At 43.3% G+C, this 19,662-nt stretch overlaps 1 protein-coding gene across 1 annotated transcript in view; it reads right to left on the reverse strand.

The window, feature by feature from the left end:
• Positions 1-18,605, reverse strand: part of LOC112235614 (bromodomain-containing protein 4) — a 40,601-nt gene extending 21,996 nt beyond the window's left edge. Inside the window, 3 exon segments of the mRNA XM_042317352.1 lie at positions 59-196; positions 4,708-5,143; positions 17,976-18,605. Of these exon segments, the coding sequence (XP_042173286.1) occupies positions 59-196; positions 4,708-5,143; positions 17,976-18,079 (678 nt within the window). The 5' untranslated portion in view covers positions 18,080-18,605.
• Between the last annotated feature and the right edge of the window lie 1,057 nt (positions 18,606-19,662).

Below are 19,662 nucleotides of genomic sequence, written 5' to 3' on the forward strand. Positions count from 1 at the left end.
AGATGATATTTCTATGGTGGTGGTTGACAACAGATACAGTACATTACTGCATCGTTACCTTGTTGTAAATATAGCAGTTGGTGAACATGGTGTTGAAATCTTGAATACATTCTTGGGCGTTCCAGTAGTAGCTGTTCTCAAGTCGCTTCTTGATTGTTCCCATATCCATAGGAACTTTAATAATCTTGTAGTAGTCCTGAAAAACATTTTTTTTTTTTTTAAGTACAATTCAATTAAAACAAGACAGTCGCAGTCAGACAGAGGAATCTGCCAAGTGTGCATGTTGGGTGCTTGGGTGGCACAGCCACACATAGAAACACTAGTAGAATCAATAATCAACTCAATACTTCATGTAAAAAAAAAAGCTCTTTGGGGTGCAGAGTTGTAAGGGTGTGACTTAGAAAAGGGAAAACTATCACTCACTGGAAATAGTATAGACGGTTCTCTCTGCTACCGCAAAGAAAGAGGTACCAGTGCACAAAGTCTGGAACCAACAGGACCCTTAACAGCTTCTACCCCAAGCCATAACACAACTAAACAAGACCGCTAAATAGCTAATCAAATGGCTACTCAGACTACCTGCATTTACCCTTTTTTGCACCAACTGTCATGCACCGACTATGGACATACACTGGACTCTACCCACAGACATAACACAAACAGCATGCGCACACATGCATACGGACGCCACACACACACACGCTACTGTCTATTATCTATCCTGTTGCACAGTCACTTCACTCTTACCTACACTCTGGCCTGTTTATTAGGAATACCACCCCATTCATAAAATTGGTTCACTCCTGCAGACAGTGAGTCACGTGGCCGTGGCTTGCTACATAAATCACGCAGACAGGCATCCAGTTACTGTTTGATTGAATGTTAGAATGGTCAAAACGAGTGACCTAAGCAACTTGGAGCGTGGCATGATCATCGGTGCCAGGCGCGCCAGTTCCAGAAACCTCAGAAACGGCCGGCCTCCTGGGCTTTTCAAGCGTGACAGTGTCTAGGGTTCACAAAGAATACTGCGACAAAAAAAATATATATATATAATAATCCAGTCAGCAGCAGTCCTGGGTGCGAAAACAACTCGTTGACGAGAGGTCATAGGACAATGGCAAGAATCGTGCAAGCTAACAGGCGGGATACAAACAGGTAATTAACAGCACAGCACAACAGTGGTGGGCAGAACAGCATCTCGGAACACACAATTCATCGGATGGGCTGTTGCAGCAGACAACCACACAGTGTTCCACTCCTATCAGCTAAATACAGGAAGTAGCGGCTCCAATGGGCACGCAATCACCAACACTGAACAACCGAAGTGGAAAAACATTGTCTGGTCTGACGAATCCCGGTTCCTGTTGCATCATGCTGATTGCAGAGTCAAAATTTAATGTAAGCAGCATGAATCCATTGCCCCAATGCAGCATGATGTCAATGGTACAGGCTGGTGGCGGTGGTGTAATATTTTGCTGGCACACGTTAGGCCCCTCGATACCAATTGAGCAACAATTGAATATTTCAGGCTGTTCTGGAGGTAAACAGGGGTCCGAGTCAGTACTAGATGGTGTCCCTAATAAACTGGTCAATGAATGTATATGTACATCGCAACCTTAATTACCTTGTACATCAACTTGGTACTGGTACTCCCTGTATATAGCCATGTTACTTGGACTCATTGTTTCTCATTATCCACTGTGTATTTATTCCTCATGTCACTACCTCCCCCACAAAATAAACCATTGTTCTTTATCTTAACTCTGTTAGAAAAGGTCCCGTAACATTAAAATAGTTGGAAAAGGACCGCTAACTTCTTTGGGGTAGGGGGCAGTATTGGAAATTTTGGATGAAAAGCATGCCCAAATTAAGCTGCCTGCTACTCAGCCATAAAAGCTAGAATATGCATATAATTAGTAGATTTGGATAGAAAACACTGAAGTTTATAAAAAATCCCAACAGGAAGTGGGAAATCTGAGGTTTGTAGTTTTTTAACTCAGCCCCTATCGAATACACAGTGGGATATTGGTCATTTTGCACTTCCTACGGCTTCCACTAGATGTCAACAGTCTTTAGAAACTTGTTTGATGCTTCTACTCTAAAGGAGGGGCTCGTAAGAGCTCTTTGAGTGAGTGGTCTGGCAGAGTGCCACAGGCTCAGTCTCGCGCGCTCACGTGAAAGGTAGCTACGTTCCACTTAATTTCTGAAGACAAAGGAATTGTCCGGTTGGAACATTATTGAAGATTTATGTTAAAAACATCCTAAAGATTGATTCTATACATCGTTTGATGTGTTTCTACTAACTGTAACAAAGCTTTTTTGACTTTTTGTCTGAAACTAGTGAACACGCTTTAAAAATGTGGATTACTGGACTGAACGCGCTAACAAAAGGAGCTATTTTGACATAAATGGACATTATCGAACAAAACAAACATTTATTGTGGAACTGGGATTCCTGGGAGTGCATTCTGATGAAGATCAAAGGTATGCTATAATGCTATTCTGACTAATGTTGACTCCACAACATGGCAGACATATGTATGGACTCTAAGCGCTCTACTCAGATTATAGCATGGTGTGCTTTTTCAGTTGAGTTTTTATTATTATTATTATTATTATTATTTAAATCTGACATTAACCTCTTGAAACTAGGGGGCACTATTTTCATTTTTGGAAAAATGACATTCCCAAAGTAAACGGGCTATTTTGTCAGGACAAGATGCTAGAATATGCATATAATTGACAGCTTAGGATAGAAAACACTCTAAAGTTTCCAAAACTGTAAAAATATTGTCTGTGAGTATAACAGAAGTGATATTGCAGGCGAAAGCCTGAGAAAAATCCAATCAGGAAAGGGACTCTTATTTAGAAAGCTCTGCGTTCCTATGCGTCCCTATTGAGCAGTGAATGGGATATCAACCAGATTCCTTTTTCTATGGCTTCCCTAATGTGTCTAGTGTCACAATACATAGTTTCAGGTATTTATTTTGAAAAATGAGCCTGAACGACAACATTGCGTCAGTGGTCAGCTGGTGGCTCTCAGAGTGATTTGTGCATAATAGACAAATGCGGCCACTTTTTCTCTCTTTCCTACTAAAAAGCCACATGTCCCGGTTGATATATTATTGAATAGATATTTGAAAAACACCTTGAGGATAAAAAACTTTTGCCATGTTTCTGTCGATATTATGGATCTAATTTGGAATATTTTTCGGCGTTGTCGTGACCGCAGTTTCCGGTGGATTTCTCAACCAAACGTGAAGTACAAACGGAGGTATTTCGGCTATAAAAATAATCTTTATGGGACAAAATGAACATTTGCTGTTTAACTGGGAGTCTCGTGAGTGAAAATATCCGAAGCTCATCAAAGGTAAACGAGTTAATTTGATTGCTTTTCTGATTTTCGTGACCAAGTTCCTTACTACTTGCTGGACATAATGCTATGCTAGGCTATTGATAAACATAAACAAATGCTTGTCTTGCTTTGGCTGTAAAGCATAATTTCGAAATCTGAGATGACAGGGTGATTAACAAAAGGCTAAGCTGTGTTTCACTATATTTCACTTGGGATTTCATGAATATGAATATTTTCTAGTAATATTTTTTGTCCGCTGCGTTATGCTAATTAGTGTCAGTTGATGACAATTCTCCTGGATCCGGGAGGGGTAGCTCTAAGGAGAAGTGGATCTAAAATTTCATGCATAACACTTGTATCTTTTATCAATGTTTATTATGAGTATTTCTGTCAAATTGATGTGAATCTCTGCAAAATCACCGGATGTTTTAGAACTACTGAACGTAACACGCCAATGTAAACTCAGATTTTTGGATATAAATATGAACTTTACTGAACAAAACATACATGCATTGTGTAACATGAAGTCCTATGAGTGCCATCTGATGAAGATCAAAGGTTAGTGATTACTTTTATCTATATTTCTGCTTTTTGTGACTCCTCTCTTTGGTTGGAAAATGGCTGAATGCTTTCTGTGACTGGTTGCTGACCTAACATAATGATATGTTGTGCATTCGCCGAAAAGCGTTTTTGAAATCGGACACGGTGGTTGGATTAACGAGAATTTTATCTATAAAATGGTGCGAAATACTTCTATGTTTGAGGAATTGTAAGTATGGGATTTCTGTTGTTTTGAATTTGGCGCCCTGCAGTTTCACTGGCTGTTGAGGGGTGGGACGCTCATGTCCCGAACGGTCCCAGAGAGGTTAAGAAAGCATTTCACTGTTGGTCTACAACTGATTTGATAAATAGAAATGCAATTAATTTGCCTGATGATTCATCCTGAAATTAATTCCACTGCATACATTTATTTAGTCTGAAACTGCCACCCCCCAAAATTTGTGCTGACGTCAAAATGAGGGGCGTTGTATCAAAGCCAATAACGGCTCTGGCCCAACCCTTCTGTATCTGGGACCAATCAGAAAGGTCATTTTATAAAATACCAGGGAGAAAAGCAAACCCAGACTCATGGTGGGGAAGAAACACTAGTCGTTTGGTCAGAGCAATGTGGATGGGTAGTCAGGATAGGTCTAAAGCAGGCTACACTCCAACCCTGCTCTGAAGAATATTTAGTGAATTCAACTTTTAAATTAAATAAACTTTCAAAGACTATTTTCAGGTCGTACGTTTCTCCTTTTCTAGTCCATATAAGTGAGACACAACAGCCAGCCAGGCAGAAACACAACACTCACCGGCAGGTTGAGTTTGACAGCATCGACGGGTGCCTGGAAGGGCCAGGAGAAGTGGTGCTTCCACAGGGTCTTCAGCACCACCTTCAGCAGGTACTGCAACTGGTTGGTCTGCCGCTTGGGCTGCGATGAGTTGATGTACTCCGGGGGCGGCGGGTTAAACTCTGGCACGGTTGGAACGTAGGTGGATGGCTGGGGCTGCCCCCCCTGGCTGCTACTACTGCTGCCCGACGAAGACATCTGCACTGTGGTTGCGTCCAGGCCGTCCCCCATTCTTGCAGAGGTGACTGGGGGCGCGGGCACAGGGGCTGGAGCAGGGGTAAGGGTTGGGGTAGGGGCGGCGGAGGCCGCGGGACACCAGCTGTTTAGTCTCGACGGCGGCGCGGACGACTCCACTGAGAGAGCACCGATGATTCCATTGCACTCCTCACTAGGCTCTCTAGGAGAAGCGGGTGGGACAGACAGAAAAAGACAGTCATTAGCATCTCTGTCAGACATACATTGGGGCAAAAAAGTATTTAGTCAGCCACCAATTGTGCAAGTTCTCCCACTTAAAAAGATGAGAGAGGCCTGTAATTCTCATCATAGGTACACTTCAACAATGACAGACAAAATGAGAAAATGTTTTCCAGAAAATCACATTGTAGGATTTGTAATGAATTTATTTGCAAATTATGGTGGAAAATAAGTATTTGGTCAGTAACAAAATTCTCAATACTTTGTTATATACCCTTTGTTGGCAATGACAGAGGTAAAACATTTTCTGTAAGTCTTCACAAGGTTCACACACTGTTGCTGGTATTTTGGCCCATTCCTCCATGCAGATCTCCTTTAGAGCAGTGATGTTTTGGGGCTGTTGCTGGGCAACACGGACTTTCAACTCCCTCCAAAGATTTTCTATGGGGTTGAGATCTGGAGACTGGCTAGGCGACTCCAGGACCTTGAAATGCTTCTTAAGAAGCCACTCCTTCGTTGCTCGGGCGGTGTGTTTGGGATCATTGTCATGCTGAAAGACCCAGCCACGTTTCATCTTCAATGCCCTTGCTGATGGAAGGAGGTTTTCACTCAAAATCTCATGATACATGGCCCCATTCATTCTTTCCTTTACACGGATCAGTCGTCCTGATCCCTTTGCAGAAAAACAGCCCCAAAGCATCATGTTTCCACCCCCATGCTTCACAGTAGGTATGGTGTTCTTTGGATGCAACTCAGCATTCTTTGTCCTCCAAACACGACGAATTGAGTTTCTACCAAAAAGTTCTATTTTGGTTTCATCTGACCATATGACATTCTCCCAATCTTCTTCTGGATCATCCAAATGCTCCCTAGCAAACTTCAGACGGGCCTGGACAAGTACTGGCTTAAGCAGGGGCACACGTCTGGCACTGCAGGATTTGAGTCCCTGGCGGCGTAGTGTGTTACTGATGGTAGGCTTTGTTACTTTGGTCCCAGCTCTCTGCAGGTCATTCACTAGGTCCCCCCGTGTGGTTCTGGGATTTTTGCTCACCGTTCTTGTGATCATTTTGACCCCACGGGGTGAGATCTTGCGTGGAGCCCCAGATCGAGGGAGATTATCAGTGGTCTTGTATGTCTTCCATTTCCTAATAATTGCTCCCACAGTTGATTTCTTCAAACCAAGCTGCTTACCTATTGCAGATTCAGTCTTCCCAGCCTGGTGCAGGTCTACAATTTTGTTTCTGGTGTCCTTTGACAGCTCTTTGGTCTTGGCCATAGTGGAGTTTGGAGTGTGACTGTTTGAGGTTGTGGACAGGTGTCTTTTATACTGATAAGTTCAAACAGGTGCCATTAATACAGGTAACGAGTGGAGGACAGAGGAGCCTCTTAAAGAAGAAGTTACAGGTCTGTGAGAGCCAGAAATCTTGCTTGTTTGTAGGTGACCAAATACTTATTTTCCACCATAATTTGCAAATAAATTCATTAAAAATCCTACAATGTGATTTTCTGGATTTTTCACCCTCATTTTGTCTGTCATAGTTGAAGTCTACCTATGATGAAAATTACAGGCCTCTCATCTTTTAAAGTGGAGAACTTGCCCAATTGGTGGCTGACTAAATACTTTTTTGCCCCACTGTAGGGTTGCAAAGCTCCCTCTAATTTACCAGTTACCGGAATCTTCACTCATTTTGGTAAGTAACAGGTAATCTATTGCCACTTTGGTCATTTATACTTGAATAACTTTTTCATATATTGTATACATTTTTCTATATGTGCCCATATTGTCCATGAGCTTCTAGTGGATAGACTGTCAGGTTCAAGAGAAAATAGCTCTTCCAACTGTCTTTTTTTCACAACTGCCATCAGTTTGGTCCTAAAACATGTACAACAAAGACAAAATAAAAGGTGTGCAAAAAAAAAGAACACTGAAACCCACAATGGTATTCAATAAATTAATGGTTTATATATTTAGGATTATGTTATACAGCTTTAAAAAAAAGATTAGATTTTTGTAAAAAAGTAATAATATCTATATATTTTAAAGACGTGATAAAGCCACAGAGGGACAGAGATAATTACAGACAGCTGTGATTACCTGGAGTACCCAAAAAAAGCCAATAAATGTAATGATAAAATTGCATATATTCTTTAAAAGTTAACAAAATGAATGGTAGTTTACTGGTAAACTTTGAATGTTTCCAGTAATATACCCTCCCCTTTGCAACTCTGTGGGTGACTCTGTGGGTGACTCTGTGGGTGACTCTGTGGGTGACTCTGTGGGTGACTCTGTGGGTGACTCTGTGGGTGACTCTGTGGGTGACTCTGTGGGTGACTCTGTGGGTGACTCTGTGGGTGACTCTGTGGGTGACTCTGTGGGTGACTCTGTGGGTGACTGTGGGTGACTCTGTGGGTGACTCTGTGGGTGACTCTGTGGGTGACTCTGTGGGTGACTCTGTGGGTGACTCTGTGGGTGACTCTGTGGGTGACTCTGTGGGTGACTCTGTGGGTGACTCTGTGGGTGACTCTGTGGGTGACTCTGTGGGTGACTCTGTGGGTGACTCTGTGGGTGACTCTGTGGGTGACTCTGTGGGTGACTCTGTGGGTGACTCTGTGGGTGACTCTGTGGGTGACTCTGTGGGTGACTCTGTGGGTGACTCTGTGGGTGACTCTGTGGGTGACTCTGGGTGACTCTGTGGGTGACTCTGTGGGTGACTCTGTGGGTGACTCTGTGGGTGACTCTGTGGGTGACTCTGTGGGTGACTCTGTGGGTGACTCTGTGGGTGACTCTGTGGGTGACTCTGTGGGTGACTCGGCAGCTGCTAAACTCCGAAAGGCATGGTAACGATTCACCAATATGTATCGGTCCCCGATTCAAAATGTTTAAGATACAAATGGCCGGTTCACGTTGTATTACATTTTCTACCTTCTCAAAATCGAATCTCTTGTAACAACTGATGAGTCCTCTCCTTCAGTTTCGAACTGCATATAAGTGACAGCCATTGATCCAACATATGTAATTTGCTAGGTAGGCTACTGTTATCCACTCTGTTGAAAATTGTTTCATCTTAATAAAAACGTTAACTACCGGAGAAATGTCATCAGGCTAATAGCCTACCTGCTTAAGGGGGCTTACAATATATTTAATTTGCAGTCACTTTAACTCAATTAACCGGTGCCCCCACACATTGACTCTGTACCGGTACGCCCTGTATATAGTCTCGCTTTGTTATTTTACTGCTGCTCTTCAATTATTTGTTATTTATTTTTTTAGGTATTTTTCTTAACTGCATTGTTAGTTAAGGGCTTGTAAGTAAGCATTTCACTGTAAGGTTGTATTCGGCGCATGTGACAAATAACATTTGATTTGATTTTGATCGTTCAGGTTCACTGTCAGCAATAGTTTAGGTAGTTTTGCTTTAAACAGTCAGTCTATATGGCCATTATTAGATAGAGTAAAATTGATCATTTCACAACGAGGACATCACTTTTGCGAGAGCCCTGCATGGCCGAAGACAGAGAACACCACTGCTTAACCTTCGAAAAATTCAAAACCATTAGATTATGAGATAGTGAAATCTAAAGTTGTCCTAGTGGAGTCAGTAAGTATTTCGAACCCTTCTCTTTTTCCACATTTTGTTACATTACAGCCTTGGATTCAAATGTAAAAATCCTCTGTCTACACACAATCCCCAATAATGACGAAGCAAAAACAGTTTACACATTTTTTTTTTAAAGTATATAAAATTAAAAAAACAGAAATATCTTATTTACATAAGTATTCAAAATTGAGCTCAGGTGCATCCTGTTTCCATTGATCATCCTTGAGATGTTTCAACAACTGTAGTACATTCAATTGATTGGCCATGATTTGGAAAGGTCCCTATGTAAGGTGCCACAGTTGACAGTGCATGTCAGAGGAAAAACCAATCCATGAGGTCGAAGGAATTGTCCGTAGACCTCCGAGACAGGATTGTGCCGAGGCACAGATCTGGGTAAGGGTACCAAAACATTTCTACAGCATTGAAGGTCCAAGAACACAGTGGCCTCCATCACTCTTAAATAAAATAAGTTTGGAACCAGCAAGACTCTGGCTGCTGTGCCAAACTGAGCTATCGGGGTAGAAAGTCCTTGGTCATGCAGGTGACCAAGAACCCAATGGTCACTGACAGAGCTCCAGATTTCCTCTGGGGAGATGGTTGTCCTTATGGAAAGTTATCCCACCTCTGCAGCACTCCACAAATCAGGCATTTATGGTAGAGTGGACAGATGGAAGCCACTCTTCAGTAAAAGGCACATGACAGCTTGCTTGGAGTTTGCCAAAAGGCACCTAAAGGACTCAGACCATGAAAAACAAGTTTCTCTGGTCTGATGAAACCAAGATTGAACTCTTTGGCCTGAATGCCAAGCGTTACGCCTGGAGGAAACCTGTGCAGCATCACTCCCCATCCAACCTGACAGAGCTTGAGAGGATGTGCAGAGAAGAATGGGAGAAACTCCCCAAAAACAGGTGTGCCAAGCTTGTAGAGTCATACCAAAGAAGACTTGAGGCTGTAATCACTGCCAAAGGTGCTTCAACAAAGTACTGAGTACACATGTAAATGTGATATTTCATTATTAATTTTTTTGGCAAACATTTCTAAAAACCTGTTTTTGCTTTGTCATTATGGGATATTATGTGTAGATTGATGAGGGGGATTTAAAAAAAAAATTTTTTTAGAATAAGGCTGTAACGTAACAAAATGTTGAATAAGTCAAGGGGTCAGAATACTGTTAATTAGTAGGTCATTGCAGAACCAGTGGGGTGGCAAAAACATAGGTTACATTGCCCCCCCCAATCTGCCCCCCAATCTGATATAGATTAGGGTAGATATCTAGTCTCCCTTATGGCTCAGCTCAGGTGCTTACATAGTGCATACACCACAGACATTCACGCACACAAACGTCAGCTCAGAGGCCCAGCTTATGAGCTCCATCAGCAGCAGATTTTTCTTTAGAATGGAAAATGTATGCGTTTATGCAACAAATGTTAGTTAAATTCTGTACAGTCCATCAGTCCAGTTTGCACAGTTTGCGGGTAGAGTACTGTAGTTTCCTAAATGTTTTGGGATTTCCCCATTCTACTCAGCGTGTGACATTTTAACCACAACAAGACAACACAGATATAACAAAAACCTGGCTTTCCATGGGAACACAACAGTTAGAGCAAATTAAAGTAAGACAACTGAGATCGTAGCCTATTTCATCTAACATATCCAGGAAATGCATAATTTATATTTTGATGGTAACCTGTCAAAAATAGGACCCAGAATTATCAGGTGTATTTTTGCCTCTTCAGAGAACTTGCAGAATCTTTGACCATATTGACCTATTATTCACAACATGAGCAAGTGCGAACTCAAAAAAACCCACTTAGCTAGATTGCTAACTCTAACTATGATAGTGTTGCTATATAGCCATATAGGCAACTTGATTAATCTAATCAGTAAATGTAGGCTACTCCAAAAACTTTCCAGTGCTAGGCCTAGGCTACTTGATAGGCTTCACTGCGAATGGCGTGCTCTGCGGGCACATCAAAACCATAGGCTACCACACCCTACTCCGGTTGTAAAATGGTGCCATGAACGCAATATTAAAAAGGGGAGAACTAAATTATATACTCACAGAAAGACATGACACCTCACTATAACTATAACTAATACAGTAGTTGCTGTGAAAACTGTATTTTTCTCCGCCATTGCATTTTGCGCAACGGTCATATGGTTGTGCTTCTCACGATGCATCTCCCCCTTCTCCGTGTGCAGCGGGGGAAGGGGTGTGAGTGGCTCGCTCATACAGCAGCCGACAGCGAAACAAGAACAGGCAGACACTTTCATGGCAGGAATCAACATAATGCACAGGCCATTACTGTTGAACAAATAATGGTTTTAGAACAATCTACAAGAACGTTGGGAAACTAAAATCACATAAAATTACAAAACGTATGCTAAATGCGTCAGTAAGAGGAAGGCAATGTGTGTCTAATTTTCGGTTTATCATCCCAGCGCTACCATCATGCCCCAAAACCTACCCACAAAAAAATCCTGCGTCGTCATTATCATCATGATCCCACATTCAATTACCGCACCTAAACCAGATGTGTTCTGTGAGTTGGTGCATTGCAGGAAGATCAACCATCCCTGTTCTGAGCTCTGACCTTACAGGTTTCAGGGTTCTCCCCAAAGAATGTAAGAGAGGCGTTGCTCCACTTTGTGTAAAATAAAAAAAATATAAGGATTATTTTTGCTCTGGATTGGAGGAAATGGCAGTTACAAGGTGTACAAAAACGCAAAAATCTCTTGAGTCCAAAAGGGGGACACAGGCCTTCGGTCCCCCCCCAGACCTTCATAAAACTCAAAAAATAAAAATAAAAAGGCTGTCAGGGTTGGGGTTAATTCCATTTAAATTCCTGTCAATTCAAGGTCTATACTGAAACTATACTAGTTCCAATTATGGTTTACTTTCTGAATGGACTAGAACTGAAATTGACCCCAACACTGTGTGTGTGTGTGTGAGAGAGATCAGAGGTGGGTTAGTGGTTAGGTCATCACTGGGGTTTTGGCAGGGCTTGTGTGTGTTGCTGTAATGGTTTATGCGGGTCCCTGGTAAGAAACAGACTATCCCATTCCTTGGAAATATCTGGTCTCTGGAGTGTTTCAGGATGTGGGAGGTTGTTTGTGTTGTGTGTGTGTGTGTGTGTGTGTGTGTGTGTGTGGTACATTTGGCATCATCTGGCTGCTGGTGGAACCCAGTGTTCCCATGCCTCATCTTGCCTCTACCCTTCTTGTCCTTGCCCCTCCCAGGCTACTACGTCACAAGGCCAGTGTGTTGGAGACAGAGTACAAAGACAAAGCAAAGTGTAGCAATGTGCCATACCATAAATTATTGATCATGAGGGGTTTTAGTTTAGAACTCTGGCCAGTTGCGTGGACCTCACTCGAACTAACCACATTCCTGATGAGTCACCTTTCTGATAAATTAGCAGTTAACCAAGCACATGATCACTGCCAAGGCCTCCCTGGAGGAAACACACCCACACACTGACTGACTGACCTCTGTATGGGACGACAACAGGAAAGAGGAATTTTAACTTGTCTGCTACTTGCCTTCCCACTCGGGTCAAAGCACCACCCAAAACATTTAATTGAACGTTTCTTATAACAGAGTACAAACTTCCTGAATATAATGCTAGACATGTTACAGGACAGAGCTGCTGCTGATGACCGAATAGCAGCCTGCATTAAGAGACAAAGATCCACATAACTCCCTAGCGGAAAGCAGATTGCGACAGTGGTGGCTTTGGTACCATGCAACTTTAAAGGAGGGAGAAGCTGGGGCTCCTCTGGCAATACATTTGGGTGGTACAGACAGTGTGAGTTGTACAGTGTGTGTGCTCAACTGAGGTGGAGGTACAAAAGAAGTTGACCGGGACAGACAATAGGACCAAGCAGCAGTAGCAGCAGACATAAGGAAGAAACTGACAGTCCCCTCCGCAAAGAACAGGGTCGTTCGTGTTCATTAGGGCAGGCAGAAAACATTTTAAAATCTCCTCATTGGACATAATGGACAAATCCAGGACAGTTCCCTCCCTGTTATAAACAGAAGAACACCACCCAGCTCCTAGACACAGGAGGAGGACAGATATTGGGGAGGTGTCTGTGGCAAGTACAGACTGACAGGTCAGGGACAGACAGGAGGGCTCCCTCTACAGGGACAGAGTGTAGCAATGTGTTCGTTAGGTAGCTTCTAGCTAGCCACAACAACAGGCTGGGCCGGGATGGAGTGTTTTCTGGGACTAGGAATCTGCCGACGTATACCAGCACACACAAACATAACCACCAGATGGTTCACAAAAGCCAGGCAACAACAATCAGGGAATCCAGGGACACACACACAGTACAAAGTACACAATTTATCCCCACTGTGTGCTATTGCTCCACTATTGGGTCTAGTTTAGTGTGATTACTTAAACCCTCAACTAACTGCTGACTGAACCTATTTGACCAGATAAGATGCAGAGCAAACACGATTAGCTCAGGCAAAGATGCCACACAAGTCCTGTTGGTTTTCACCAGATTTTACTGCAGTTTCCCATGTTTGAAGAGATGTTTATTTAGCCCCCCCTCCTCCCCCCCTTTTACACATATGTTGCATCCCAAATGGCACCCTATTCCTTATGTATTGCACTACTTATGACCAGTTCAAAAGTAGCGCACTATAGGGAATAGGGTGCCATTTGAGACATGTTCCCTAATCAGGTCTACTTGGGTCCATTCTCATCTTCCTACTTCACATAAGTGACAGCAAAACGTTTGGTTTCAATTGGCAACAGGAACCTTTTCAGACTGGTAGTCCAACAGACAATGGACATGTAACATGTCAAAAAGACTAATCTCACCAGGAATAGAAGTGGCTAATCGAGATGCTGACAAAGCCGCTGACCAATGCTTGATGGCTGACCAATGCTTGATGGCTGACCAATGCTTGATGGCCAAAACACATCCATTGCGATTAAACTGTTTCGTCACTGGGGAGGGGGGCTCAGTCTTGGTGCATTACACGACCACACTTCAAAAGAAAACAGCATAAATACATAAATCGCTCTGATTCTTTCCTGCTGCGGTCCAAAGGGCATCAACACCAGGGCCCGTATTCACAAAAAGTCTCAGGAGTCGGAGTGCTGCTGTGCTGATCTAGGATCAGTTTTCGATTATATGGATGGGGGGCACCTTATCCGAGATCAGCACTGTCTCCTACTCTGATGCACTTTGTAAATATGACTCAGCAGATGCAGATTCCAACAAGAGTTGTGACTTCCTGCCTACCGATGTGCGTGTCTTACCACATACCCCCTACCGCTCTGGGCTCTGGAACAACAGTTGACCTGGACATAGATCACCACAGACTGCCGAGGAATGTTGGGAGAGAGGGGAGGAGGCGGCTCTGGTTATCAAGGGGCCTAGTCGTAGCCAGGAAATCAGGATCTATCAGTGACTGTCACTTGAAAAGGGAAATCTTGTCCTAAACGGCACCCTATTCCCTATATAGTGCACTACTTTTTGACTAGCGTCATAGGGAATAGGATGCCATTTGAGGGACACACACCTCATGTCAGGTTACAAAATAGATGTACTGTATCTACTAGGCTAATCTATTCCATCTAGAAAGTAAATAATCATTCACGTTTTCCTCCCGAGTGGCGCAGCGATCTAAGGCACTGCATCTCAGTGCTCGCGGCATCACTACAGAGACCCGTGTTCAAATCCAGGCTGTATCACAACCGGCCGTGATTGGGAGTCTCATAGGGCGGCACACAATTGGCCCAGCATCGTCCAGGTTTGGCCGGTTTAGGTCATCATTGTAAATATTAATTTGTTCCGATTTGCCTAGTTAAATAAAAGGTCAAATAAAACATTTAAAAACACCTGGGGAGGGGAGGTAGCTGCAGCCAGTAGGAAAGTAGGCCAGAGGATCCCACTCTATACAACAGTGCAGTAAGAGACATGCAGCTACAAGTAGGTCCCAAATGGCTAAAAAAAAAAGTGGACTACTTGTGACTAGAGAAGTGGCCACAAAGAAAGTTGATGTTTAAACTGCAAAACACATTTTTACATAGTTATTCCACAAAAATTCCTTATGTGAATTCACAACGCAGCGGTGCTGCTGCCAGCATTGGTTTGGGTCTTACGGTGCAGCTGTTTCAGATGGTTAAGCATTGCACCTGTACTACTATTACTTTACCTCAATTCCACCTCGCAAAGTTTGCATTTCCTTCTCATTTTACTTCACAGTATTGCCAAACATGACTTCACTGCTGTCACTTGCCTTCCTCTGCCATTTTTCCAACTTAAACAGTGATGACAGTGGTGGAGAGTAGACTCCAAAAATAACTGATTCCATGACTCCTTGCACATCAACTCCCAGTGTCAACCACCATTTCTACCTGTTAACATTCAATCGACTCCTAAGATTCTTTACTTTTGGAACGGAGGAGACTGGTTAGTTGCCGTACTTCAGAGAACACTCGCATCTTTCATAGCAAGCTAGCGAGGGACGGAGAGAGGGGAGGGGCACAGTATAGGCAGGTCGGCAACCAGGCAGACAGTCAGAACCGTGCGCTAGACCCAGCAGTCGGCAATCAAAAGTACTCATCATTCTGGAATTTCATATTTGGACACAAACTGTAGTTAGTTATTTATGCCACAAAAATCTGAAACATTGGATAAATAAACTATTGGTTTGATGAAGTTGAGGGAAATACACAGCCTATAGACTAATGGGTCTAGCCTATTTCATTTTTAACTCTTTCCGTCTAAAGTATGTTGTGCGTAAGACAGTGGAGTGAACCGTCACATCTTCACCCAGTAGGGGTCCGTAATGGGCACAGCATGCTTTCGGTCAGCCTGGCCAGATTTAGGCTACGTCTTTGTCCCAAATAACGCCTCATTCCCTACATCAGGGATCGTCAACTAGATTCAGCCGGGGGACCATTTTTGTATTGAGGGGATGGTTAAGGGGCCAGAACATAATTACAAGTAATTAGTATACTGCAAATTGACCACAAGAAGCCCAAACATATGTAATATTTGACTAAAACAATTATTTCAAACCTTGTTAACTGCCGAATTAAAATCAATTGTAGGTGATTTCCTGGTGTTTTTATTTCCAACAATGAAAATGCAACAACAATATTTGGAAACTTGGGGGCCAAATTAAAACCACTTGCAGACCACCAGTTGGGGAATCCTGCCTTACATATGGAACTACTGTGGACCAGGGAGGCAGTGCCATTTGGGAGGCAAACTGCCTCAACTCTCACGTCAGCTCTCACCTACATGGATGCAGGCTCATGCACGCATCTGGCATGCCATTCATGGAACCTAAACCCACTTTTTTGAGGGAGCCAATCTGAGTCAGAAGCATGCGTAATGTCTGACTGTTCAAAGTCCTCCTTCTCTCTACTGGCTGTGTGTGCTGTGGGGCTCTGTAGAGGCAAGCAGGCTTCCTCTGAGTGACTCAACACCACACACACGCATGCGCACACACGTGGGTTGGGCGATATTTGGGGAGACCTATTCCATGATATGCTACTCCAAATATTGCAGATATGTGATATTATCATTGTGCATTGTTGATGACAAAAATAATTCCACTGTGCTTATTTATGATAGTATAGTTGCCTTCTCATTAAAAAAATACATATGACAAAAAAAAAAAGAGGCTTTATTAATTTAGACTTCATATTGATACACACTGATAAAACTGCACAGTTTTGATTTGTCAAGTTCAAATATCACCAATACTCAATATTTTCATATAGTATATCAGCCAACCCTAACACATGCACTGCTGCTGGTGACAAGCCTACATTAACCAGGTTGGTTGTGTTTGGTCGAAGTCACAGAACACTGTGGTGAAACACTCATCTGTGACTTTGCATCTAGGTGCACCAAACACACAGAGTGGTGCTCAACAGGAGCAAAAAGTTTCAATACACAAAATAATCTGTTAAAAGTGGACAAAAAGCCAGGACGAAGGGGTGAGGAGAACACACACCAAGACTGGAGAGAAGAGAGTGATAACGCTCACATACGATTCACTGAGTCACTTTGTAAACAAAACACAGAGAACTGGAGATAAAGGAACCCCCTTGCTCTCTTTCTCCCTCCCTTCCTCACAGGCTGAACTCACAGGGCCGATTCATTCACCAAGGCATTTCCAGGAATCAGGATACATTACCCCCAGAAAATAGCCCTGCTGCCACAAATACAACCCACTCTCTCTATAACCCCCCACACCTGTCGCCCTTCAGGAGAGTTACTGGCAGAATGGTGGCAAACAATGCAATCCTCCGAAACCAATGATTACCACAGGCTTTCAACTAATAGGCTACTTCAGAGAAAATGACACATTAATAGGTCATATTTGATGTCCACAAACAAAGACCTCTCTCTGTAAACTGGAGATTTCCATTTCAGTTCCACATTTTAGATTAGGTGGCCTTAATAGAGTACAAATGTAAGCTGTAGGCTTAGTTTATGTACACTGAATTAAAAAAACAAACGCAACCTATGAAGTGTTGGTCCCATGTTTCATGAGCTGAAATGAAAAGATCCTAGAAATGTTGCATACGCACATAAAGCTTATTTCTCTCAGATTTTTTGCACAAATTTGCTTACATCCCTGTTAGCATTTTTACTTTGCCAAGATAAGATAATCTATCCACCTGATAGGGGTGGCATATCAGGAAGCGGATTAAACAGCATGATCATTACAGAGGTGCACCTTGTGCTGGGAACAATAAAAGGTAACTAAAAGGTTTAGTTTTGTCACTGTCAAATGTTGAGGGAGCGTGCAATTGGCATGCTGACTGCAGGAATGTCCACCAGAGCTGTTGCCAGATAAGAGAAATGAACATTAAATTACGGTAGAGAATTTGTTGGCACGTCCAACCGGCCTCACAACCGCAGACCACTTGTATGGCGTTGGGTTGGCAACCGGTTTGCTGATGTCAACGTTGTGAACAGAGTGCCCCATGGTAGCAGTGGGGTTATAAGCAGGTATAAGCTAAGGACAACAATGACCAACAGATACATGCGTGTTCCCAGTTACGTGAAATCCATAAGTTTAGGGCCCAATGAATTTATTTAAATTGACTGATTTCCTCCTATCAACTGTAGCTCAGTAAAATCTTGAATGGGAAACACGAGGGAATATATATATATATATATATATATATATATATACTTAAAAAAAAATCTCTATCTGCCAAACGTTACCTTTTCACAGATACAGAAGAATAATGTGCAATTTTTTCCAAGAGGGCATCCAGAGTCTGAAAATCCAGCAGATTGTTAGATTTAGCATGCATCTTGTAATCCATCTAGAAGCTTCCCTCAACACAAAGCAAAAAAAGAAAACAGGAGAAGTTTGGCTCCCTTTCTCTCCTTATCCCACAAACACAGGAAGAGAGAAATCGGAAATCGAAAACAATAATCCACACACGATTAATCCATTGATCCAGGTTTAAGTGAGGGGTATTCCTTGAAAAACCCCCACAAAAAAACAGAAAAGGGCAAGGGAGCGGGGTAAGATTGAGCCTGTTGAGGCCTGGCTGGAGCCGGCTGGCTGAGTTAGCTGTGTGTGCCGGTCTCCTTCGCTCGACCCCCTCCCCCTCTCAGCAGCAATACAACGGCCCAGTAGCCACAGGCTCCTAGCCCCATTGTGTGTCCACCCCGGGCCTCCCCCTCACAAGCAGTAAGAGTGTGAAAGGAAGGAGAGGGCTCCGGTAAAAAAATAAATATCCAGGAGAGCTTGCTTCTTTCCTTTCTCTCGTAGCTCTTCGCTCTCTCAAACACACACACAGCAAGCGGCGTGCGGTGGTTATTCAACGCTGAAAATGGCTCGGCTGTTTCGCTTCCTCATTGAGCGCTAGTCTCAGCCCACAGCTTGTTACCCCTCCCTCTCCCTCCACCCCTCCCTTTTCCCCCATCAATAGCTTGAGGTCCCTCCCTCTCTCTCTCTCCCTCCACACCTTTGGCACACCACCCTTCTTCCCTCCCTCCTTCCATAACACCCTGCCCCTCCCCCACTTGCTGTTCTCCTTTCGGGCTGATCTTGTGAACCAAAGCCTGCTTACCCCCACCAAACCAAGGGCTACCTTATCTATTGCTCTCGCTCCTTTTCCCTACATCCCTCCCTCACCACCACACAGCTGCTGCACGCGCACACTCACGCAGCAGGTCTAGACTAGACCAAAACAAAAGCATCCACGCCGGCCAGGCTTTTGTCAATGCAGAGAGAGAAAGAAGAGAAACAATGAAAGGGAGAGAGAGATATGTAAGACAGTGCTATCAGAAGGGGAGGATCGAGCTATCCATTCCTTTCTTCACAAGGCCAGCGGGCCGCCACTGCTAAATTGAAAATAACACATTTTAGGATGGTAAACATTCAGAGTAAACTTAAGCGAGATAAAGTATGTAGCATAAGAACACAGTGTAAACCGTGGCAAAATGTGTAGAACTGCAACAAATTAGCTTTAAAACAACCAACATTTTGTCTCCGCAGCCAATAGGAAGGCCTATATAAAACATTGGTCAGAGACGGCGCAGTTGGCTGAAATAAATCCTGCTTGAAACAGTGGATATTCATCTCCCACAAATTGATATCAACTCAGACACGGGGGAGAAATTTGGCACGAGACAGGCTGTTCAAACATACTGCCCAACAATATACTGTGGAATAATGGAATTCCCACACAAGTTAACAGAAAGGCATCCCTTGCTTTACGAGCATAATAAAACACTTGTCAGCAAGTAGTCATTTCATTCAAGGCTGTGTGCGTTTTCGGGAGAGAGTGTGACACACACAGCTACAGCGTTCCCCAGAAGACAGTTAATAATCCCCCCCCCCCGTAAATCAGCCAGCCATCTGTCTCAAGAAACAGTGATTCACCTCATCATGACC

Source organism: Oncorhynchus tshawytscha, unplaced genomic scaffold (assembly GCF_018296145.1).
Source record: "Oncorhynchus tshawytscha isolate Ot180627B unplaced genomic scaffold, Otsh_v2.0 Un_contig_4474_pilon_pilon, whole genome shotgun sequence".
NCBI classification, from domain to species: Eukaryota; Metazoa; Chordata; class Actinopteri; order Salmoniformes; family Salmonidae; genus Oncorhynchus; species Oncorhynchus tshawytscha.